Below are 21,451 nucleotides of genomic sequence, written 5' to 3'. Positions count from 1 at the left end.
GCTTATGTTGTTCTCTCCCCCACTTTATCCTCACGACAACCCTGTGAGGTAGGTTAGGATGTGACTGGACCAAGGACACCCAGCAAGTTCCATGACAGAGTGGGGACAGGTTCTTCAAACCAGGTTCTTCAAATGACAGGTTCTTCAAACCTGGAAGTCTCCCAGGTCGCAGTTCAGTATTCTACCCGCTGCACCACCCTGGCTCTCCATAGCAGCTTAAACCAGCCTCTTTGGTCCCACATACCTTCAAAGAAGCCATCTTCATCCATTTCTCCATAAATATAAATGTACTCGCCGGCTGTCAGCGGGAGCTCAGCCTCTGGGTTCTCGTTGGGACCGTCAAAAGGGTTGTAGCTAAAACAGAGGCAAGAACCGCCAATTTTACACTGAAAGGTCAAAGAGTCACACAAGGCTCTTATATCAAGTAAAGCACCTCATTCATTCATTCATTTCCACCTGCTCTTCCACCCAACAGGGACCCAAAGCACCATTCTCTTCTCCTCCATTTTATCCTCTTCCATGGCAGAGTGGGGATTCGAACCTGGGTCTCCCAGATTCTAGTCTGACAAGCAGTGCTTTTAGTACAGAGCTTACAGGGCTTTTAGTACAGGGCCTACTGCAAGCTCCAGGAGGACTGGCTACATCAGGGGTGTGTGGCCTCATATGCAAAGGAGTTGCTGCTACAAAAAAAGCCCTGCTGACGAGTATTGCCAATTATCACCCTGGGTAAAACCATACTGAGCGAACAGAACAGCACCTCATTATCAGAGAAGAAGGAATAGAACTAGCTGGGCCTCCCGAGGCAGACAATGATGATTATACTAACAGAGAGAAATGGGGTTCGTATCATCTAGAAAAGACTGAAAAGTTACCCCTGCAGCGTGAAAGAATTGTTAAGAGTGGTTCTCACATGCAGGTTATACTCATTCCTTGGTTTCTCTCCTCTCCATCGTCCAGTACTTGAGGACTGGAAGTCGAAGTTATAAAGTGAGTCCTTTCAAAAGCCTTGTGCTCTGTGGTACTCTTGGGTGGCTATGACATGAACCTTTACTCTGTGGCATTATATCTAAGACAGGTGTGGGTGCCGGTCACCACTCCACATCAGAAGTTATTCAAGCCTGAGGTGAAAATGTCAACCAGTCCGAAGTCCACCTGCTGAATGTCAGGGCAGTCCATCTGCCATTGGCATTCCGATCAACCCAGGCTGCAGAACTACCAGTGAACAGGAAGTGGATGAAGAGGAAGTAGCTTCACATGCCAAAGTCATGTGTTGCAGGGGAAAGACAACTACCACACAGTCACTAGCTAATACCACCTGGGGAAAAGTCCCTTCCTGGGCATGAACAGGGAGATGGAGGAGGTCCTGGAAGGAAGCAAAGCCCATCCACAGAGCTATGCCAATTATTTGGAGCAACCGCATGCTCTTCTCCAATACAGCAGCCCCCAAAGACAGGGAAGATGAGAGTTTATGCATCCCAATGGCCCTGATGATGGTACCTGTACCGCACTAGAAAGACGTGGAGCTTCACTGGACTCTGGTGATCCAGCTCTGGAATCAGCGAGACGCTATCAATGTCCAGCTCTTCCATCTCACTGGCCGTGTCCAACTAAGGCAAGACAGCAGGAGTTGAAGGAGGGCAGGGGGAGGAAAGACCAAAGGGCTTAGTTAGATGTGGGCAACTGATTCACAAGAGGAGACATCAGGTTCTCTCTTAGGCTAAGGCTGATTCTTGCTTTGTCTCACACTGGAGTTTCTGCTCCAACTAACAGCAGTTTCCTTTTCATGGCCAGTTTTTGGTACAGAGGGATAGGAGACCAACCATATGCAGGAGGAAAGGCTGTGGCTCAGAACAACAATATCAAGCTTGGTGCAGCAATGGTCTGACTCTGCCCAAGGCAGTTCCTTATGGGGAGGGACCAGGGCTCAGGCATTACAAAGCCCTTGAGTCCCCAGCCATAGGTCCTCTGGACAGAAGAGCTCTGGGAGTTGCATAAGAAATTTATTCACAGGTGCACAGGTCTCAGTTCAGGAACTGGGGGAGAGAAGGAGAAGTTGATACTGGATTTATACCCCACCCTTCACCCTGAATCTCAGAGTGGCTTACAATCTCCTTTACCTTCCTCCCCTACAACAGACACCCTGTGTAGTAGGTGGTTGTGAGAAAGCTTTCACAGAAGCTGCCCTTTCAAGGACAGCTCTGCGAGAGCTATAGCTAACCCAAGGCCATTCCAGCAGCTGCAAGTGGAGGAGTGGGGGAACCAAACCTGGTTCTCCAGGAAAAGAGTCTGTGCACTTAACCAGTACACCAAACTGGCTCTCAAGCCCCTCCCCCGGCCCCGGCCATTCCCCCAACTTCAAATAGCCCCAGGTGGCCGCTTTTGGCTCCCTTTCCAAGAAAACGGAACATACTCCCTCTAAGCTGTGGAGTCTCGTGAGCAAAAATTCTACTTTGTGAGCTACTGGCATTAAAATTATGAGCTACTGCACAAATTCATTTGCTCTGGGGCCATCCTTCCTAAGCTAAGACAAAAATGTGCGAGCCAGAGGCTAAGAAAGCAGTGAGCTGGCTCACACTAGCTCAGCTTAGAGGTATGCCCATCAGAGCAGAGGCTGGAGGGCGGGCGGAGGATGCCCTGCTGAGTCCTTGGAGGACTGCTATCACGTGGCGAGCAGGGGAGCTTGTTGTTCCTTTTCTCTGGATCCACGTCTCCTTCCTAGGGCATGGGAAGCCAGAGAAAACATGCAAAAAGACCCACCCAGCCCTTTTCGCTCGTGAGAGCAGGATGAGAGGGAAACAGGAAACTCCTTCGCCCTTCGCAGCACTCTCTTGCAACAATAAAAGAATCAGCGCTACTTAAGATGAATTCTCACTGAGGTATTCCAACTATGAGCTGGGCCGTCCACCCCGACCCAAAAAGCATCAGCTGTATTGTGGATCTGAGCCCTTCGATCCACTGTTTTCTCAAAAGAGAAGCTGGTTCCCTTAACGAGCGGGAAGCCCTCTGTGCGTGTTTTGTGCCACTAATTTTAAATCGCTTTCTCTGGACGGCCCAGGCCACATCAAACTCACGGTCAGCTCTTAGCCCTGAGATCTTGGCACATTTCCAGTAAGCTGCCAGTCTTGAAAAACGTTATTAAGTGATGTGGACGTCTGTCCTGACCTGGACAGCCCAGGCTAGCTTGATCTTTCAGCTCTCAGAAGCTAAGCAAAGTAAGTTCTGCTTAGTCCTCGGCTGGAGGACCACCAAAGAATTCCAGGGTTGCTATGCAGAGGCAGGCAATGGCAACCCACCTCTGTTTGCCTCTTGCCTTGAAAACCCTGGGAATTGCCATAAGTGGGCTGTGACCTGATGGCACCTTCTATCACCAGATACATATTTGCTCTCCTTGAGGCAAAAGCACTCTGCGTATGCTTAAGGAATGCCGTTTATGTTCTTAAAAGCAGGAACTCCCTCTCTGCACCCACAGCTAACCTCAGGGGTGGCGCAGGATTTGGAACTGTTGTGCATGGACTCCGATTTCGAGGAGTTGGACTGGGACTCTGGTTTCCTGACCAGCTTCTTTGAGGCGACAGAAGGGGTGCTTGAATCCAGACTTCTGGAGACAGCGGGTGGCGAGGGATCGGCATGTCGGAGTGCCAAGGGAGAGAAGTCTTCAGACCCTTCATTGTGGCCCTTCCTGCTGCACTGGGGAGCCACAGGGACAATCTCTGGATCTGAAACCAAATGCCGTGCGTTACTCTGGGCAGAAAGGCCAAGCAAAAGGGAAGGAATCAACAAGAGTATTCAAAAGGCGGCTTTAACTGAAGCCAGAAGCACGAAATTGCTCTCCCACAAGGCAGAAGAAGGCAGGCGCCATAAGCAACAGGCTTGAAACTCTACTAAAAAGCAGCTATCCATCATTCAGGAAGATAACCAGATTTCTAAACCTTGTCTCCTCCTTCTGGATTATTTGGTATTTTTGTGGTTTTTTTAATGTGCATGTGTTTGTGTGTGCGTGTGTCTATCTGCACCTGGAAGTCATGGTGATTACTAGTGATTGACCCATACTGGGGGCCTGGAGGATATTCAGAGAGGTAGCTGGATAAAGCCTACTTCCACCTCCCAGCTCTGGTATTCCAAGGAGGTCTCTCCATAGGAGAGCTAGTTTGGTTTAGTGGTTAAGTGTGCGGACTCTTATCTGGGAGAACCGGGTTTGATTCCCCACTCCTCCACTTGCACCTGCTGGCATGGCCTTGGGTCAGCCATAGCTCTGGCAGAGGTTGTCCTTGAAAGGGCAGCTGCTGTGGGAGTCCTCTCTGCCCCACCCACCTCACAGGGCATCTGTTGTGGGGGAGGAAGGTAAAGGAGATTGTGAGCCGCTCTGAGACTCTTCGGAGTGGAGAGCGGGATATAAATCCAATATCTTCTTCTTCTTCATTCAAATACTGGCCAAGTCCGTTCTATTTAGCTTCCGAGAACTGACAAGATTGGGTTTGCCTGGGCTATCCAGGTCAGGGTTTCTCCTTCTGGATTATTTTATTTACACCAAAGAAATTCAAAGCGGAGCCTTAAGGGGCATCCCTCCATCCCACTAGCAGAGAGGGAACCGCTCACGTTGCCAGCACGCCAGAAAACAATGATCAAATGAAGGTATCCTTCATAAGGTCTCTGAGCTGGCTGGCTCAAACTACCCGATCTCATCAGACCTCAGAATCTAAGCAGGGTCGGCCCTGGTTGGTACTTGGATGGGAGACCACCAAGGAAGCCCAGGGTTGCTCTGCAGAAGCAGGCGATGGCAAATCCCTTTTGTTCGTCTGTTGCCTTGAAAATCATGTGACGCCACCATAAGTCAGCTGCCAATTTACATATTCCATTTCTAAGGAAGGAGGAGGAGAATGAGGATTTATACCCCACCCTTCACTTGGCATCTCAGAGCAGCTTACAATCTCCTTGCCCTTTCTGTCCCCACAACAGACACCCTGTGACTGTGTGGTAGGTGGGGCTGAGAGAGCTCTGAGAGAACTGTGGCTGGCCCAAGGTCACTTAGCAGCTGCGTGTGGAGGAGTGGGGAATCAAACCTGGTTCTCCCAGATTAGAGTCTGCATTCTTAACCACTACACCAGATTGGCCAGTGTTCAGAAGAAGCCAGTGTCTGCACCTACTGATCGCTTCCACCAAGTGAGAGACTGTGCTAAGGTGCAGGCTAGAATTTGGATGGGAACAATCACAATCTCTTGGTTTAAAGTTTGATTCAGAATCCCATCCACAAAAAAAAAGAAGAAAAGGTGATGCAACAAGCAAGGGTAGAGAAGGACATGATGGGTGACACGTGCTGTCAATGCGGCTACACGTTAGCACTGCTGTGCATTGGTGACGCTACGACTTTGCTCTCTCACCTTTCTCTTTGTGGCTGTCTGGGAGCTGTGGAGATGTCGAGCAGGTGGTGAGGGGGACCTCAGAAGCCACTGAGGGGGAGGATGAGCGAAGACTGCTTTTCCCGGTTTGCAGCTGGAAACGTCTGAGCTCTTGAGAGAGGAAGTTAAACTGTTCTGTGTGGCTTCGACACTGATCCTCCAGCTCTCTCACACGGTCCTGGGGAGTCCGGAGGGATGGCAGAAGGAGGAAATAAGCGACATGGAGAGGTGGGTCTTGGATCACACATTTGGAAGAGGGACTTGAAGGTTCTCTAGTTTAAATTCACAGCCCGAGGGGCTGCCCAGAGGTCACACAGACCACTACTGGGAACCTCAAGTTTCATTAATTTTTATGGCTTTCATTAACTCTGTATCAAGCTGTTCTCCCTCCCATCTTCCAAGAATCTCAGGGAGACACAGCTGATTCTCCTCTCTTTCCCTTCACAACCCTGTGAGGTAGGCTAGGCTGAGAGAGTGACTCATCCGACACCATCAGCTTCATGGCAAAGTCGGGATACGAGCCCAGGTTTCCCCTAAAGTTCTAAACACTACATTTCATTGGCTGTCACAAGTCATGTGATTTACATGTTGCATCCTATTTGAAGGACACACACTAGGAATCAGCAAAAGAGGGACATGCCCCACCAGGGCCAACCCCACTAACCCCAAGAAAGGTGTAGTGGGACATCTCTGAAACTGAGTGTGGGCAGAGATGAGACACCTTTAAAAGATTACTCTTTTAAAATCATAAAGAGATTTCTCTGGAAGACAGAACTGGCAAATATGCATACGAGCAGACTGAAATTTTGCAAGCCTGGAAAAAAGTGAAAGAATTGTGCAAGAACAGAGATCAGGATGGGAAAAGCTGGGTAATAGTCACACATAAAACCAGTGAGAGGACAAGAAGCCACTTCCCAAAAAAGCAAGTGTAGATCTTGTGAGGTTTTAACGTTCAACAGAACGCACATACAGACTGCACATGAACTATTAATGTCAAGTACTGGGAAAGAGGAAAGGCAAAATGACGGGTATCATAATCGCATTATAAGTTCTTCCACACATTCATGTAACGCTTCAGACACCAACTAAAGGAACAGACACCATCTTCATTTGTACATGCCACATAGAGCAAGAGCAAGAGCAAGTAAGACATCCCAGGCTAGAGCTGCCTGGCTAAAGCAAGGAATGTATGATAAAGCAGTATAGGTAGCTCAAGCCAGCCAACCAATCTGCATATCATAAAAGGGCACATTAAAAAGAAAGATCCAGTGTGGCTCTTCTCCTGTTCTTAACTTGTCTGATCCTGTAACTGCATATCATTTTCTCTATACCCATGAGGGTTTGTTTTTAATCAGTTCTAAATCTGTTCATTTTATATAGTATTATCTCTAAATTGAAACAATGCATTAAGTACTGGGGTATCTGAGTTTTGAATACTAGCGGACATACAGCCCAAAGATTCTTTGCTGAAAATATTTTTATACTGCTTTCACGCATGTTCAAAAAGAATAAAACTGTGTATCAATAAAGCATATTGCTTTGTTTTTTTAACATTTCACTTGAAGAACAGACCTGTTTGTCTTGAAAGCTTGCTCTTGTTCTGCACGGCTGACACTCCTGTTAACTCTGGAACTGAGAAATCCAGAATGCAAGAAACCCTTGCTATATTTTATTTCCTGCCCCTGCCCCTTCAACATTTCTGGGAATTTCACATTTCTCTATTCCAAATCTCATCCTGGCAAGTCCTACAGACAGGATTTGGGGGAAAGGGGGAAAGGAAAAGTTCACTGCAGGGTAAAATCAGCAATACCTGCATGCAATCCAAGGTACTCTGTTGGAAACAATGAAAAAAATCAAGCAGAGAAATACTGTCAAACATGAAAAAGTATTCTCTTTATCCCCAGATCCTGACAACTCCTCTGAGGGAGGACTCTGTAACAGCTGCTGAAGGATGTAAGAGCGCAAGGGCAGACATGGCTGGTCTACTCCAACGTCCCATTCCCAGAGCAGCCAAAGAGATACCCCCAGGAGGTCTATAAGCTGAATGCTGAGGTGAAAGCATCTCCTAGAACTGCCCTTCCCCCAGCACTGGTATTCAGAACATGAAAATTTCATTTTATCACCGTGGCTATGAGCCATTGATGGACTCGCCCTCCACTGGTTTTTCCTTTCAAAGACAAACAAAATGGTGCTACTACATCTCCTTGGCAGTGAATCCCACAGTTTAATTATTTGACAAGTGAAGAAAGGCTCCTTTCCCCCCATCCTATCCATCAATTTTGTTGGATGCTCTGGAAATCCAGAGTTATGGGAGAAAAGTTCCTCTCTATCCACTTTCTCCACACATGATACCATAAACCTCTATTGTGTTCCCCTAACTCTTGGTTGTCTTCTCTTAAAACCAAGGCCTCCAAATCTCTGGCCTTTCCTTGAAAGGAACATATTCCAATACCCAGTTCATTTCCTAGCACTATAATAATATAATAGCACCCTAATCCGATTCCTGTTTCCCAAGAGACAAAACCACAATGGCCATCATAGAACTTTCGACATTTCATCTGGTTTGACTCTGAGGAGTCAGGTCTCACATCACTTCTTTTCTTGTACCGAATCTAGAAGTACCAGATCACCTTTAGAAAGTCCTCCCCCCTTGAAGCACATCTGCCGACTACCTCCCTTTCCTTTAGGCCAAACCATTTCCTATTTTACCCAGGCTTTCAACAAAAATTTTTTTTCAAAGTATCTGCAAGCTGTTTTATGGTCTGTTCTGAGCTGGAGGACTGTTTTAGCAATATAATTTAGACTTTGTCTGGTGCCGCTTTTATGCCCGAGCATGTTTTTATTGCCCTTTTTATTGGTTTCACTTGTTTTTCATTTATTTGGTATTGTGTTATTATTTCAGCTGTGATCACCCCAGTGCTTTTTTAATTATTGGCCAGAACAATGAAGGGGCAGAATCAGAATCACCAGCCAATTGGGGAGAGGACAACCTGCAGATTTCCCCCGAGGTCCTCAGAGGTAAAAGGGACTATGGGCTTAACTTTAACGAAGGCTGAAAATTCAGGGAGGGCGCTGGAGCAGGAAGACCCCTCAAGCTCCCTGTGGTTATGGCCCAAATCCCATGGTAGACAACAGCATGCCTTGAGAGCTGGCACAGCTTGAAAGCCTCCACCTCAAGGTGAGGCTCTGCCTAGAAATATGAGCCCTGCTCACTTCATCCTCAAGGAAGAAGAGGGGCTTTGCACCCTTTGTGCCCTGTTTCACGGCTGGCCCTCTTTCCCCTGTTCTCTCCTTACCTCTAAGAGTTGCACTGCTCCTTCATGCTCCTTCTGCGCTTCAGCCTGGGCCTGGATCCGAGAGCAAACAACAGTTAGAATCCTCCTCCTGCTCAACACTTAGTGTGATGCAGGGCTTTTTTAGTAGCAGGGACTCTTTTGCATATTAGGCCACACCCTGCTCGTGTAGCCAATCCTCCAAGAGCTTACAGGGCTCTTCGTACAGGGCCTACTGTAAGCTCCAGGAGGATTGGCTACATCAGCAAGGTGTGGCCTAATATGCAAAGGAGCTCCTGCTACAAAAAAAGCCCTGGTGTGATGCAGTGGTTGTGTGCTAAACACTATATGAAAGAGGCATTCCTAAACCTTTTACACCTCCCTACTTCCCAACTTGTGAAAGACAGCAGTCTTCACAATGGCCACTAGCCTGGCAGAAGGTGGGGCAGCCAGAAGATTATAGCTGTGCTCAGTCCCAAAGAACAGGAATGCACACGTTTGCCAGTCAGGCACTGCAGTGTCTGGCACTCAGGTATGCCTGGAGAAGTGAGCCACAGCAATCCTCCACCGGCAAAACACCTCTGTTTACCTCAAAAAGCTATACATCACCCCCAAGGCTTCACATCTTCAATTGTAAGCTGGAGAGCAAGGAATCCCATGCCCTTCTTCCCACCTGAGTAACAGAGGGAGAAACAAAAAGCTAAAAAGGGCCATTGGGTCTGTTGTGTGTGGTGTCATTACTGGGAAAAACCCAGAAGTGACATCATGCCTCTCTAGGAATTGCCAGAAACTCAATGGTAAAAGCAGGTTTTCCCAGAAGTGATGTCACACTGCTGCCCCCCCATCCCACTGTCCTCCACTGAGCCAAGTAAGAGATGGGAGAATCATACATGTGCACACAATCTCCAAGAAGCAGAAGGGCTTCCCTTGGCCTGGTTTTCTCACCTGCTGGAGTTGTCGAACTTCATCCTGCTTCTTTTGCAAGTTCTGCAGGGCCTTCTCGTGCTCCAGCTCCAGGTGCTGCCTTCGTTCTGCGACATCTCTCATGTGCTGGAGAAATAAAGAAGTCACACACCCAGCCACACCTTGCTCCCAGGAAATCTAGGCTCCCCTTCCCTAGCTGTGAGAAACAGGCCACCCTACAGAGCTCTCCCGGAGCTCATCTAGTCCCTGCAGTCTGGAGACTGGTGTGGTCTGTGTTATGATTCCATTGAAGGGATGAGGCTTTTGCCCAGAAGGGAAAGGAACAGGGGAGAGGCTGTGGCTCAATGGAAGAGCATTTACTTTGCATGAAAAAAAGTCACAGATTCAATCTCTGGCATTCTATACAGTAATGTGAAAGACAACCTTGAACTGAGAGACTGCTGTTGCCAGTCTGAGCAGACAATACTGATCTTGATGGTCTGATTCAGTACAAGGCAGCTTCACATGTGTTCATATGTGACATACTTTTTATAAAAGGCTGGCTGTCGTACCACTGTGTTTAGAAGAAGCACAAGGGATTGGAGAGTGGTTTTGCTTCCTGGGGGTTATGCACACACAAACACATGACTATTTCCTTTAGCAAGTGGTGATCTTTGAATATATGAAGCTGCCTTTTACCGAAATTAGACCACTGGCTCATCAAGCTCAGTACTGTCTCCTCTGACTGGCAGCGGCTCTCCAAGGTCTTAGGTGGAAGCCTTTCCCATCAGTATCATAATGCCCCTGTATAAATCGATGGTGCGGTCTCATTTGGAATACTGTGTACAATTCTGGTCACTGTACCTCAAAAAGGATATTATAGCATTGGAAAAAGTGCAGAAAAGGGCAACTAGAATGATTACAGGTTTGGAACACTTTCCCTATGAAGAAAGGTTAAAACGCTTGGGGCTCTTTAGCTTGGAGAAATGTCGACTGCGGGGTGACATGATAGAGGTTTACAAGATTATGCATGGGATGGAGAAGGTAGAGAAAGAAGTACTTTTCTCCCTTTCTCACAATACAAGAACTCGTGGGCATTCAATGAAATTGCTGAGCAGTCGGCTTAGAACGGATAAAAGGAAGTACTTCTTCACCCAAAGGGTGATTAACATGTGGAATTCACTGCCACAGGAGGTGGTGGCGGCTACAAGCATAGCCAGCTTCAAGAGGGGGTTAGATAAAAATATGGAGCAGAGGTCCATCAGTGGCTATTAGCCACAGTGTGTATATATATGTGTGTGTGTGTGTGTGTGTATACACACACATATATATAAGCCATGTTAGATCAGGCCAATATATATAAATTTTTGGCCACTGTGTGATACAGAGTGTTGGACTGGATGGGCCATTGGCCTGATCCAACATGGCTTCTCTTATGTTCTTATCACCTAAAGCCAGATCCTTTTAACTGGAGATGCCAGGGATCAAACCTGGGACCTTCTGCATGCCAAGCAAATGCTCTACCACTGAGCCACAGCCTCTGCCTTTGGTGAAACATGGTTTGCAGGTTTTGGAAACAGGACTGTGCAAAACCTCTTTATGAGAGGAGACCAATGGGACAATAGAAATAAATCCACACATCATACTAACCGATACCACTCTCAAACTTTGTCAAAGTCTTTATAAACTCTTTAGTTTAAGTGAGTTGTTCAGGACATATAAAATCTGTGTTGGCAAAGAAACTTCTTCCTTCCCATATGCCTGCCTCACATGTTTGGAATGCAGTCCTATCCAGAGCTGCCTGAGTGGGAAGTCCATTAAACGCAATGGTGTTTACTTCTGAGTAAACATGCAAGGGAACACACTGTAACTTGCAAAAGTAAGAGGGCCATTTCCACAATGCAGATCTGAATGATTATGTGTTGCAGCACACTATTGCCTATGGTCAATGTAACGAAGGACGCTGTTCCCCAGCTGAATGGATACCTAATGGGAAAGGCAACTGAAGTTTTTGGGCAACCATCTGTGAATCCAGCCACCATTTCCCTCCCACCCCCCCCAGCTGCTTGGGATTCTACTAACCTTCAACGCCTGCCCAAGACTCTCCAGCCTGTTTTGGAGCTCCCGAGATTTCTGAAGAGCTGAATCCCGTTCCTCCGTCACCACGGCCACCTGCAGCCTCAAGTCAGCATTTTCAGACTCAACCTGCACAAGGAGAGATGCCCGTTGTTTGCATCTATTAGCTGATTTGCATTTATTTATTTATGTCCTGCTTGTCTCCCCTGTCAGGAATCAGGGCAGCTCAGAACATTCTTCTCCTCTCCTCCACATTCTCAAAATAGCAACCCTGTGAGGTAGGCCAAGCCAAAAGTTTGTGACAGGCCCGAAGTCACCCAGGGAGCTCCCATGACGGAAGTGGGGATTCGAACCCCGGTCTCCGAGGATCCTAGTCTGACACTCTATGTGCTACGCCATGCTGGCTCTTCAGTTTGGTGCCTTCCAAGCAGCAGTGCTATTAGGTGGTTTTCTTGTTTCTGCTGCAGCTGCTAATTCAGCACAGGAGCAGCAAGGCTTTCCCAGGGTGGATTTCCCTACTCTGGCCCCCTGCAATTTCCTCTTCCTTCTGTTGTTTTAAAATTGGAGCCCAGCAGCACCTTACAGTCCAACAAGAGTCTTTCAGGGTATCAGCTCACAAGAGTCAAAGCTCCCTTTGTCAGAAATGAACAGAAATGGAGATCTCTTACTTCTTTTATTCTAGTCAGAAGGGGGGAGGGGTGTTGCAGAGAGTACTTGTAAAGGATACAAAGGCACCATTCATATTGCAATACACAGGGCTTTTTTGTAGAAAAAGCCAAGCAGGAACTCATCTGCATATTAGGCCACACCCCCAGATGCCACCATTGTTTCACACAGGGATTTTTGTGGGGGAAACCCAGCAGGAACTCATTTGCATATTAGGCTACACCCCCTGACACCTGGACCTGTGTTCCCGTTGATCCTGTTAAAAAAAAAGGCCCTGGCAAAACGTATCGCAAAAACTCAAACTTGGATTGCTCTCTAAGGTGCCACCAGACTAGAATCTGATTGAGAACCAGTTTGGTGTAGTGGTTAAGTGTGAGGACTCTTATCTGGGAGAACCAGGTTTGATTCCCCACTCCTCCACTTGCACCTGCTGGAATGGCCTTGGGTCAGCCATAGCTCTGGCAGAGGTTGTCCTTGAAAGGGCAGCTGCTGTGAGAGCCCTCCAGCCCCACGCATCTCACAGCGTGTCTATTGTGGGGGAGGAAGATATAGAAGATTGTAAGCCGCTCTGAGTCTCTGATTCAGGGAGAAGAGCGGGGTATAAATCTGCAATTCTTCTTCTTCTACTGCAGCCAAAACAACTCCCCTCTTGCTTTAAATTGGTAACTGACAGATTGCTACAGCATTGCAATGCTCTGGGGCTTGCTCTGCTCTGCCTGCCTTCTCTCCAGCTTTCTCTTGACTGAACTCCCTTGTCACTCAGACCGCACAACCACCTCTCCCTCAAATGCTTCTCTTTTAGTTATTTCAAATATTTCTCTCCCACCTTCTCTGAGGTATCAAGCAACCTTACAATGTTGAGTATTAAAATTTCGGAATGAAACCCAGTTACAGCAACCCAAAAAACTACACACAAAAAAGAGGGGTGGGGAGAGTACTTAAAAACAACATCCACACCTAGGATTGCCAACTTCTAGACAACGCCTGGGGATCTCCCAAAATTACAGAACAGCAGGTATTAGGTCCCCCGGAGCAAATGGCTGGTTTGGAGGAGGGAATCTATTCCTTTATGCCCCACTGAGGTCCCTCTCCTCCCCAGACTCCGCTCCCAAATCCCAGCACATTTGGTAACCCTCTCCACCAGTGCCGGATTAAACTCTGTGGAGGCCCCTAGGCAGTCAAAATCTTGGGCGGCCCCTCGCAAATTATCTCAGAGTCGGAGTGCCCGCCCCACTGCCTGCAGTTCCCACTGCAGCCTGCAGGCACCTTCTCAAAAACCCCTTTGACAAAACTGCAGGGGAGAGGCAGAGAGAAGCAAACTTGGCAAAGATGCCAGCAGCAGCTGCAGTAGGCAAGTCGGGCAAAGAGCAGCTCATTTGCTGGCTGTGCCTGCAGGCTGGGAGGGCTGCAAGTAGGGGGGGAAACCAGAGGGGAAAGCCAGCCTGGGCCCCCTAAAGGCTTGGGGGCCCAAAGGCCAGTGCCTACTTGGCCTAATTGTTAATCCGGCTCTGCTCTCCACCAGTAATGAATAATCCAAACAGCACTGGGGTGTGTATGTGTGTGTGGATAAACAGCAGTTCAGCCTTTAAAAGCCAGGATGAATAAAACTTTTAAACTCCGGACAAATGACATGAGACTTTTTAAAATGAGCCGCAGACCTGACTCGCGTTCCCTGCAGATGCATGCAGCGGTTGCAAGACACCTTCCTTTAAAGCCCTTCAGGGGCCCAACTTGGATCAGGGCTGTAGCATGGCAGGAGCATGGGTCCCTGCCTCACCCCCCCCATCCACACTGTGGCTCCAGGGGGGAATGCCACTCTTTGGAGTGTGCATGTAACATTCCATGCATGCAGCCGCTCTTGGGGCAGTTTCAGATCCAACTCTTTTTTAAAATCTCATCTAGTTTGGCCTTCAGTGTAGCACTGACTCCATTCCAACATGCCTGGAGACATTATCCCATAAACAGGGAATACTCTATGGATGCAGTATTTATCCCAGAAGGGGGCATCCATGGCGAGTTTTCAGCAGGTCTCCCATCCAGACAGATATCATCCGATCCTAGCTTGGGACCATTCCATGATCTCCTGGGCATTCCAAACCCCCAAGTCTTCCTTCCTTCAAACCAAACCCCTTGTATCTTTTCCTTTTTAACACAGAGGGCAGAAATCCAGCTTTTCTCAGCTGAAATGTGGCTTTCAGTCACACTGAATATGGCAAGGGGTTGGCATTTTCTTTATCAGTGTAGGGTTTACATGGCTCAGTTCATGCTTCAATGAAGGATGTGGTGGTGATAGGGATAAGAAAAAACACCTCTTACCTTTTCTGTCCATTCCACTTGCCTATGCAGCTCAGCATTCTCCTCAGACAGCCGGGCATTATCACTCCGCACTTCCTGCAGCTGAATTTCCTGCCCAGGGGAGAGGAAAGAAAACCAGGACTTTTGAGGGAGGGGGCAGAAAAAGTATTCTCCGTGGCTCAAGGGACATTGTGTGGGTGGGAGGAGAGGGCTGTGGGGCCAGGGTTTGGCTGCAAATACTCCCTCTAAGCTGCGGAGAGCAAAAATTTCACTTTGTGAGCTACTGGCATTAAAGTTGTGAGCTGCTGCATAAATTAGTTTGCTCTGGGGCCATTTTTTTGAGCTAAGATAAGAAAATGTGAGCCAGAAACTAAAAAAAAACTGTGAGCTAGCTCACACTCACTCAGCTTAGAGGGAACACTGGGCTGCACCCCAAAATGCTTTCACGTTGACCCAATTTCATATCAGTCCCCGAGGAACGCTGCGCTGAAAACAGGCAAGAATCTGGTGGCACACCTTAAAGACCAATAAGATTGTATCACGATCTTTAATATTGTGGAAGGTTAAAACTTGGGATCTTATGGTTATGGAGAAGATCTCTTTATTCATCAACCCTACAGATTCAGATAACAACCTTCCACTTACCTGTAACTACTGCTTATTGAGTATTTTCTGTGCAGACACACATGGGAGCTGTGCATGAGCAGGCTTGCCACTGCGGAGGTTCTTACAGCTAAATGCCTGCCATTGCGGAGGTTCTAACAGCTAAATGCTTCCACAGGGTACTGTTCACCAGAGCCAGAAATATGTTCCCACCCAGGAACCACTTGCTCTCATGCAGCCGTGTCCCCTGCCCTCAGTTCTTCAAGTGCTGCCGAAGCCAGAGCGCAGGGCCGGCGCATGGGAATAGGTCAAATAGGTGGCTGCCTAGGGCGCCCCTGGCTTGGAGGTAACACAAGGTACCCCCTCTCCTCACGCCCCGCACCTGCCGCCTTCCTGACTTCGCTTAGGCTTGGGAAGCCTCAGCGAAGTTGGGGGGACATGGCAGCAAGCACATTCAGAGCCCGGCTCTGAGCAGACTCGCTGCCTTCCTGACTTTGCCGAGGCTTCCCAAGGCTCGGAAAGCCTCAATGAAGTCGGGTAGGGGGGGTGGCAGCATGCACTGCCAGTGATGTCATCAGGGCAGGGGCGTGGGGTTCGGCCTGGGGCGTGAGAAACCCCTAGCACCGGGCCTGCTAGAGCATGCAGCAGAGCAGGAGGGAGAGTGTGCCTGCGCAGAAGATGCTCAATGTACATGGGGCTCCTTATACATAGCACAGTATAAAGCTTTCGTGGACTGCAGCCACGACGTTCAAAGCTATGAACGAGTGCCCAATGGCGTGCCCGTGCACTTGTTGATGTGTGCTCTTGTCCACAAAAGCTTATGCTGGGTTACAATGTTATGAGTTGTTAAGGTGCCACAACACTCCTATTTCCAGCATCGTATGTACACCTCACAAAATGTGATGCATGAACCAAAGAATCAGGCTGGAGAATCCTACACAGCTGATTTCCACTTTACGCCTGCCAAAGTGCTGGGGGGAGGACACCTCCCATTCCTATTTGGTTGCCTTTAAATTCCTAGCCCTGCTCTCCATAGAGCCTGAAGCAGCTTGGAACAACCTAATACACATTATAAACAAGGATGGTCAGCAACAATCAATAAAACAACAGAAGAGGGTGACTCCCCCACTTTGGGCTCCGTGACCCAACACCTCTGGGCCTAGACGTCAGTCTGAGAAAGTGGGTGTAGAGAGCCCGGGGGACCCCTCCGCGAGTGTCGAGCAGGGAATCACTCACAAGCTCCGCGTATCTTTTGTGCTTCTTCCTCACTTCATGTTCAAGGTTTTCACACTGTTTCCGCTTCTTTCTGAGCTCAGACTCCTATCGGAAAAGAAATGGGGAGCGTATGGCAGCCACAAGACCAGCTCTGCAATTACCCACCACCCACTTGAGATTATGGCCCACAGCTCCTGTTTAGAGCATAGGAACTTCAGCCCCCCCCCCCCCCCCCCCGATCTCTTCCCTTTTAAGAATCAAACCCAGGCTTTCAAGATTCCTCAGAACCTTTCTGTACAGCCCAGGCTTGCCGGCATCCAGGCAGGGTCTGGACATCTCCCCAAAATATAATTGATCTATGGATGCCAGAAGTCTGTTCCCCTTGAGAAAACGGCTGCTTTGGAGGGTGGACTCTATGCTATTATACTCAGCTGAGGTCCCTCCCTTCCTCAAAGCCTGCCCTTTCCAGGCTCCACCCCACATTTAAATGTGGAGATTTCACAAACTGGAGTTGGCGAACCTTAACAACCATTTGGGCCTGCAGCAATCAACTGAGTGATTGCCACTTGGAGCCTGGGCATCTTGGAAGACTGCTGGAAATGTCCATCCGTTCAAGACATGTTGACTCATGTAACAGCAGGAATGAGCCAATAAGAACACTCACAAGCTGCACTAACAGAGCGGCTCTGGCACATCATTGGTTCCTGGGCATAATTCAATGTCACAGTTAGAGAGCTGAGCTTGGACTGGGAAGACCTTGCTTCAACTCCATGCTGGCCAAGAGACTTACTAGGTGACCTTGGGCCGGTCATTCCCTATCAGCCTCATCTACCTCGAAGGGTTGTTGTAAGGATTAAATGGAAGGGGAGAGCCGTGTGAGGTTCCAGGAGGAAGGTCGGATTTTTTTAAAATGTGCTAAATGGAATGAAGAGATCCTCACTGGCTTTTGTTTAGAGGAAACGCCTTCCCTTGAATGTACTGCCCCCGCCTTTAGCAAACTCATCTAAGAGCTGACTGCTTTGAGCCCTGTTCTTGTCAGAATCACAGAAGCAGGGAGCGGGGCCTTTGCTGGGGTTTCAAAGGAAGGGCTTTCCTTCATTTCCACAGTGGTTCACCAAGATGGCTTGACTGTTTAAAATTAGAGGACGTTAAGAAAAATGTTATTTCAGAAAGATTAGTGGGGTAAACAGTGGTGTTAATGGGAGTAGCAGTGTGTGCGAAAAAGATCTTGGGAGTACAGGTGGACAAGTGAAATATGAGCAACCAGTGTGATGCAGCAACAAAAAAGGCTAATGCAATCTTGGGGTGTATCAACAGAAGCATAACATCCAAACTGCAAGATTTCATAGTCCTGCTGTATGCTGCATTGGTCAGGCTATGCCTGGAGTATTGTGCGCAGTTCTGGAGGCCTCACTTCAAGGAAGATGTGGACAGAATGGAGTGGGTGCAGAGGAGAGTAACAAGGATGATCAAGCCCTGTGAGGAAAGGCTGAGGGACTTTGGAATGTTCAGTCTGGAGAAGAGGAGGCTGAGGGGAGACAGGATTGCTCTCTTGAAGTATCTGAAGGGCTGTCACTTAGAGGAGGGCAGGGAGTTGTTCCTGTTGGCAGCAGAGGACAGGACTTGCAAGAATGGGTTTAAACTATGGGCAGGAAGGTACCGGTTTGATATTAGGAAAAACGTTTTTACCATAAGAGTTGTTCAACAGTGGAATCAGCTACCAAGGGAGGTGGTGAGCTCCCCCCAATGGCAGCTTTAAGCAGCAGCTTAACAAACACTTGTTGGAGATGCTCTAGGTCAGGGGTGACCAAACTGTGGCTTGGGAGCCACATGTGTGGCTCTTGAAGCCCCCACTGCCCTGTTGGCTGGCAACTTGGAGAAAGCATTTAAAGTTAAACTTGCTTGCTTTCCAAGTCTCCCTACCTCCTACCTCCCCATCTTTTCCTTCCTTCTTTCCCCTCCCTCCCTCTCTCAAACATCTGACGTTCATGTCTTGTGGCTCTCAGACATTTGACATTCTTGTCCTGCAGCTCTCAGACATTTGATGTTCTTGTCTTGCGGCTCTCAGACATCTGACATTTATTCTATGTGGCTCTTTGTTAAGCAAGTTTAGCTACCCCTGCTCTAGGTTGATCCTGCACTGAGCAAGGGGTTGGACTAGATGGCCTGTCTGGGCCCTTCCATCTCTGTGACTCTATGATTCTATGCCTGAGCTGCCAAGTTGACTTGTGATATCTAATGTGTGGCAAGAAAATTCTGGTTTTGTGCTGCCAGCTTATTGGTGCACATGTGGTTTTAAACTGATATTGATGCTATTTTTTGAAATCTATAAATATACATGTATACAAAATGCATTTCTTTGTTTGAGGAATACATCGCACCTATCTAACACTGATTCAGCAAGAGGCGTGGGCTGTAAATAAAAAATATCCTGATCTGTAATTCAGTCAGACAAGCAGAATATAAATAAAAAGTTCCAACTTGCCATATTATTATAATATAAGCCATGTGTTTTGCTTAACTTGTCACATAAATGGAAAGAGAATATACTATTAACAAGGCCCTGTCATCATAAAGAACAAACATCTATCATCATGCTGTTTCAAGAAATAAGCAGTGATTTATAACAACAGTCCATAATTCCTTAGGATATAAACAGCACACAGACAAGGAGAAATCCCTTCTGTGGTCTTACTGTTCCAGAACACTATGACCACAGTCCAGCATTCCATTAACTTATTGGAAACATTGGAAGAGTTTCTCAGTGTCCTCTGATGATAAATTAGTGTAATGAGCAAAACACTTTTCCAAACAGAATTCTGATATTGGGTTTTTTTCATTGTTCCTATTTTGGTGCCCCCAGGGCACAACAAAAAAAATCTTAAAATAAAAATGATCTTTGTGGCAGAATTTCCATTTCAAAGACACTGTCTTTTCCCAGAATCCCAACTGTACTGTTTTGTCTCTGAGAAAGCATGATTCCTTCCACCCACCCCAACCTATCCAGCTAGTATTCCTAATGCAGGGGGCAATGAAAAAATCCAGAATTTTCAGCTCCCCCAAACCATCTATGAATTGTTGTAGGTCAATATCCCATACAGGCAATGAGGTTGAGAATATTATTGAGAGACCTGGAAAAACAGAAAGCATGATGGGGGGTGGGCTGGGTGCTCGAGAGAATGCATAATTAAGCCAGCCGCAGATAAACCATAGACACGCAGCTTGCAAATTCGCACCGCTCGAAGAAACTTCTGCTTTTGAACAGAGAGCATAAGGCACAGCTAACTGGATAAGGAAGTGGCATGCAAGGAACAGTGAATCGGACCATGAAAACAGGATAGCACATGAGCATATGAGGCTGCTTTGTACAAAGTCAGACCACTGTACCTACCAGCCCAATATAGATCACCAGCCCAATACAGTCTACTCTTAAGCAGCAGCTTTCCTGGGTCTCCAGACATAAAAAGGCTTCCCTGACACCTGCTACCTTTAACCAGAGATACCAAGGGCAGTCACCCTACGGTTGAAAAATGTGCATTCTGCCAAGGGGAGTCAGCCTTCAGCCAAAATGTATGCTTCACCATGGTTTCTCCCTACAACACCGCTAAACAGCCTATCAGAATACTCTCTTTTTGCAGATAAAAGGTCCAGTTGTTCACTTTAAAAATAAATGAGTCTTTTAAAAAAAAGGGGGGGGGACTCACCAGCTGCTGGATCTGCTGTTTGATCTCAGGAGAGGCAGCGATCACCTTCCTGAGAGGAAGGGCCTCTTCTCCATCACACGCCTCCGGTGCTCCTGGACCTGCCTGGAAAGAAGAGAACTCTCAGCTGAGCTCCAGAGAGCAGCAGAGCAACCGGTCCCTTCTTTCGGAATGCCAAGAGCTCAGCAGACATGCAGGCCTGCCTCGAATGATGCATTGCTGTCCTTTCAGTGCGAGAGGCCTCGAGCTCCTGCCTGGAGTCGAAAAAAGGCGGCTACGAATTCATAAACAAAGTCAGGGCTCACCAGATCTCAGCCCCAGAATTGACTCTGAATGTCAGAATTTAGCCCACATCATGGGGGGGGGAAACCAACAGAACAGTCAGAAGAGCCTGTAAATGGGATGGGTCAAAAAAGGTGTAGGCCTCAATATACTTACCTGGAAATAAATCCCCATTGCAAGCTGTGGGATTTACTTCCAAGTAAACACATTTAAAAAGGGCAAGAGGCAAGGAACTGAACAAATGTGTGGCTTCCAGCACAGCTGTAACACCGGCCCCTTCTTGTACTCTGGGAATATATTCGCCTGAAATAACACCGTCTCCTTGTCCTTTTCAGAGGCCACAGGGCACCTTTATGAGCACAAAAAAATTAAAAATACAACCACGTCAGCAAAACTGCCAGAGAGGACAGAGGGAACAAGTGATAATCCCCTGTCCCCAAGCGTCCTCTCAAATTAGCCGGGTTTTTGACCTGCCATTTCGGAAAGCCAGCAGCAAGCAACAAGCTTTGTTAGAAGGAGCGGGCCTTGACGCTGCTAGGAAGGAAGCGAAACCTTGTTACACCTCTCCTGGCCAGGGGCATCTCAAGAGCCAGAAAGGCTTCCTGTGAAAGGCCCAAGGAGAATCCAGCAGCCCACTTTTTCACACCCCTCCCTCCCAACAGGTTGTGGGGCTCAGGCCTACCTGGGGGCTCTCTGGCTGGTGACCTTCTAATATGGGAAGCGCAGCCAGAAAGGCACATGCTCACAGGGTCCACCAGGCCAAGGCGTTTACCCCCCTAGATGAACATGACATGGAGTCTCCTTTCAGGGACCCCTCTAAGCAGAAGCTCAACAGCCCCCCACCACCAGTGCAAGGGGGCTGCAGCTCCCTGTCCCCCACACCTTCCGCCTTATACCTCCCTCCCTCCCTCCTACCCCCCAGGTTAAGGCCTGCAGGAGATCCTGTGCCCCGGCAGTGCTCCTACCTGTTTCAGCACCACGGACAGCTCTGGCCTGGCAACATCCCAGCCAGGCAGATTTGCAGGGCTGAACCATTAGGCGC

The 21,451-nt window shown here is 48.0% G+C and overlaps 1 protein-coding gene across 1 annotated transcript in view; it reads right to left on the bottom strand.

The window, feature by feature from the left end:
• Positions 1 to 20,223, bottom strand: part of TSPOAP1 (TSPO associated protein 1) — a 53,486-nt gene extending 33,263 nt beyond the window's left edge. The window contains exons 1-11 of the mRNA XM_060258841.1: positions 20,131 to 20,223; positions 16,448 to 16,531; positions 14,630 to 14,719; positions 11,654 to 11,776; positions 9,614 to 9,718; positions 8,693 to 8,743; positions 7,207 to 7,227; positions 5,379 to 5,574; positions 3,475 to 3,716; positions 1,498 to 1,607; positions 245 to 354 (exon numbers count right to left, since the gene is read on the bottom strand). Coding sequence (XP_060114824.1) covers positions 245 to 354; positions 1,498 to 1,607; positions 3,475 to 3,716; positions 5,379 to 5,574; positions 7,207 to 7,227; positions 8,693 to 8,743; positions 9,614 to 9,715 — 832 coding nt within the window. The 5' untranslated portion in view covers positions 9,716 to 9,718; positions 11,654 to 11,776; positions 14,630 to 14,719; positions 16,448 to 16,531; positions 20,131 to 20,223. The remainder of the gene's footprint in view (positions 1 to 244; positions 355 to 1,497; positions 1,608 to 3,474; positions 3,717 to 5,378; positions 5,575 to 7,206; positions 7,228 to 8,692; positions 8,744 to 9,613; positions 9,719 to 11,653; positions 11,777 to 14,629; positions 14,720 to 16,447; positions 16,532 to 20,130) is intronic.
• Between the last annotated feature and the right edge of the window lie 1,228 nt (positions 20,224 to 21,451).

The sequence above is a fragment of the Heteronotia binoei genome, chromosome 18, assembly GCF_032191835.1.
Source record: "Heteronotia binoei isolate CCM8104 ecotype False Entrance Well chromosome 18, APGP_CSIRO_Hbin_v1, whole genome shotgun sequence".
In the NCBI taxonomy this organism is placed as follows: domain Eukaryota; kingdom Metazoa; phylum Chordata; class Lepidosauria; order Squamata; family Gekkonidae; genus Heteronotia; species Heteronotia binoei.
The sequence above is the reverse complement of the archived record's forward strand: the minus strand, read 5'-3'. Positions and strand labels throughout refer to the sequence as shown.